Source organism: Sinocyclocheilus anshuiensis, unplaced genomic scaffold (assembly GCF_001515605.1).
Source record: "Sinocyclocheilus anshuiensis isolate Anshui unplaced genomic scaffold, SAMN03320099.WGS_v1.1 scaffold2182, whole genome shotgun sequence".
Classification (NCBI taxonomy): Eukaryota; Metazoa; Chordata; class Actinopteri; order Cypriniformes; family Cyprinidae; genus Sinocyclocheilus; species Sinocyclocheilus anshuiensis.
In genome coordinates this window covers 118,594-122,234 of record NW_015557240.1, presented here as the reverse complement: position 1 = coordinate 122,234, position 3,641 = coordinate 118,594, and the positions used below count along the sequence as shown (strand labels likewise).

The 3,641-nt window shown below is 36.6% G+C and overlaps 1 protein-coding gene across 1 annotated transcript in view; it reads right to left on the bottom strand.

Annotated features, from left to right (window-relative positions):
- LOC107679040 (CMP-N-acetylneuraminate-beta-galactosamide-alpha-2,3-sialyltransferase 1-like) overlaps window positions 1-3,641 on the bottom strand; it is a 15,410-nt gene that overhangs the window by 9,198 nt on the left and 2,571 nt on the right. Inside the window, exon 2 of the mRNA XM_016474451.1 lies at window positions 1,050-1,243. Coding sequence (XP_016329937.1) covers window positions 1,050-1,243 — 194 coding nt within the window. The remainder of the gene's footprint in view (window positions 1-1,049; window positions 1,244-3,641) is intronic.

Below are 3,641 nucleotides of genomic sequence, written 5' to 3'. Positions count from 1 at the left end.
ACGATATCTGCTTCGTCATGCCTAGAGCTGATCCGTGCTGGTCGCTGAGGAAATACATCAACTTCTCGCTGTGGATTGCCGGATCGGCATTTACCGTGGACGAAGTGGAGTCCAGCCCGGGGTCATCACATATGGTTGCCGCAAGCCTGCTGCCTTCGGCCAATCACAACGCTCTGGATAGCTGGCCAATCAGAGCACACCTCGCTTTACAGACCAATGAGCTTTGTAAAAATCGACGCGTTTCAGAAAGGCGGGGCATAGAGGAGAAACAATAATGTACAGTATGTGGAAAATAATGTGTTTTTTTTAACCTTAAACAGCATAAACACATTTCATTACACCAAATACACAAAATAATGTTCGTTTTAGCAGCATCATATTCCCCCTTTAAATAGCAAAAATTCATGAAATGCAGCATCTTTTTTTTTTTTTTTACAATTTACAATTTGATTTTACAACCCAATAACTGTAGCAGGTATAATGAACAATCAGATACAGTAACAATACAGTAAAATGTCCATAAGTGCACAAAACATTTCTAGTTCATACAGAATTCTGGGCTCTCAAAGGACATTTGTGATTCAAAGAAAATTTTGAAAAGCACAAATGGTAAGAAGCAAGTACTGTAAGAAGTACATCCAAACACACGTCTTCTCCCAGTATTTCCCATTCACTGTTTACAAACATGATAAATTTGCAAGCATGAATGATTAAAGCAGGAAATTTCCCACCAAATGGGACCTGAAAGCTCAGAATGTAACTATATATAATTATATAATATAGCAGTGCATGATAAAAAACATTGGTTGGTTGATTTCTTTAAGATGTAAAAATAAAACTTTGTCAGTTTTATGAAATCTTCAGTTCATGGTTGTCTATGTGTTTAATCTGCTCAGTTTACTCAGTTTATTCTCTAGTATTGTCTTTTGTTAATATTCATTTATCATTTATATTCATTGTCATCTAAAATTCTCATTCTGAATTTATTTCCACCTCTACCTAATCCTGTATTTCTCTTTGATGTTTGGAAAATAAAAAGAAATCTTTACCGTATGACAAAATCACTGGAGTCGATGTAGGACCCATAACGGGACTCCCGAAGATTCCCAGAATTACCGACTACAGAGCATGTTCGACAGCGATCTGGATGCGCATCAACATAGCGTTCCTCAGCAGGGAGCAGCTGGAATAATCTGTCCAACACTATGGTAAGATTGGATGGGCTCTTCTCAGCCTGTAGCCACTACACTCAATATACACAGAAATCACAATGTAGAAATGAATAACAAAATCATTAATATTACATTACAAAAAAAAAAAAAAAAATCTAGGAATAACTAAGTAGCCTACTGTATGTACTATTGATGTAACAGGGAGAGCTATTATAACTGGATCACTTGGAATAAAAATAGATTTAGATGCCTGCTATGTTTTCCAAATGTTGTGCAGTTTTTAGATGTGGAAGAACATTGTCTCTGCATTACGTGGCCGAGAAGTGCAAAACAAATCACAATTCTGAAAACAAAATAACAATTCAGAAAACACAACAACAATTCTGAAAAACATTATAACAAGTCAGAAAACACAACGACAAATCCGAAAACAAAATAACAAGTCAGAAAATGTGGATGCGCTGTCCTTGAAGGACGTTCAACTCGGTTTTGTTTATATTTTGCTTAGCCTATAATTTTAAATTAAAGATGTCGTATTTATTTATTTTTATCTGCGACACTTTTCCTACGGTGTTAACAGAAAATGTCAAACTAATTTAGTATTTTGACAAGACGAATAAAAATAGCTAATAGGCTATTTTTGTACAACCTACATTTTTATTTTTTTTTTCTCTCTGCGACAATTTTTCCCTATTGTGTTGTCAATGTTAAACGAATTGTATCCTGACAAGACGAATAAAAATAAGAAATACAATTTTTGTACAACATTTTTATTTTCTCCGACACTTTTTTTCCTAGTGTTGCATAAAATATTAAACACATTTTGTGTCTTAAGATAAGTCATATAAATTCAAGTCAAAGTCAATAAATTCAAGACTCTTGACAAGACGAATAAAATAACACAATTTTGTGCAGACTACACTTTTATTTGTCAGCCTATCTCTCTTTCTTTCAGTAGCGGAAATTTAAATGTGAGATTCTGCAAACGAGATCTAAATTGAGTGGGAACGGTCGGGTCGGGAAGAAAATTATTCTAAGCGGACAGCGGGTGAACAAAGAGTGAATATATAGCGGGAGAGGGTGGGTGCGGAATATAACCTTGCGGGAGCAGCAATAAAAAAACAGTCCTGCACAGACCTCTACTGCTCACCAGAGAAAAAAAAGATGCTCTTTTGGCAAACACGCGCTCTCCAAATCATAGCAGCTCTGGCCAGCGGCTCTTATGTTCTACAACTCTGGGCTACTCGGGGCTGCTCAGTGGGCGGCAATAGGTCAGATTACATGCCACTCAAGCGCGCCGGCCACTCAGAGCCGTGAAATTTGATACCTCTGGGTCAATAGACAGGAGAGAGAGAGGATCCGGGTCAGCACTGGAGCTGTTTTGCGCTCGAGATTTGTAGTTTTTGGACTGTTTTGAAGGCGATAATGGCACGCTGAAAGGCTAACGCATCGGCGGCACGGATAAAAGCGATATTTGAAAACAAAATCAAAAGCTAAAGATGATGAAGAACATTCAGCAGCGCCGTGGAGAGGAAAGGACGTGCGTCTGGTGAGCGCATATGAGTGCTTTTGCTCCGTTATTGATAGAATCATTATTTTGAAACGTAAAAGCACAGCTAACAATCTGATAAACTATGTATTGACAGTAAAGTACAGTACAGGATGCGTTTCAGTAAATATATATGGATATTATTACAGTGCTGTGTTTATAAACAGCTATTTATTTGTTTCACATTCTGAAGACCAGATAGCAGCCGCGAGCCCGTGGCAGAAGCAGTTAGCGGCGCAGCTCGCGTCTCATCTTCAGGAGGCAGCAGGTGAATGCAGGCAAGATGCTGATGCACGTAGGATGCTGATGCAGAGGTGATGCAGGGGACGGGACTAAAATTATGCACATAAATGGAATGATATAAAGCTGGAGGATGTGGATTCTGTTTTAGATTGTAATAAACCACATGGATTTTACAATTTATAGAGTCTTGTGTCTCCTGAAAGAAAAAAAACTGATTGTATAAAACACAAAATTTGATATTTGGTATAATTTGCTTATGCCATTTTGTATATTACTACTTAGACAAACATAAAAATTAAACAGTTCAGTCAATAATCAAGAAAAGTGCTATGGCACATAGTAAAATAGGATTCTGGGGGCAATATGCTTTATAAAACCTGTTTTTGCAAAGGAAACTCACAGACACTTTTAGAGGTAAAAAAGGGACAATTTTACTCCCTTTGGTTATAATACAATAACTCCTGTTTAGAAGCTGTTATTTGAAAGATATTTTTTCTGGTACATCTTGGAACCTAGTGGAATCAAACAATATAAGTTGCAGGGAGCTGGAGCAAATAGAACCTGAATAACAGACTTTCAAAAAAAAAATCTGAAAAAAAAAATAAAAAAGTGCCTATATATTTTTTTGTGTTTATTGTAATATTTAAAACATATATAATGTTATTTATGAAGAATTA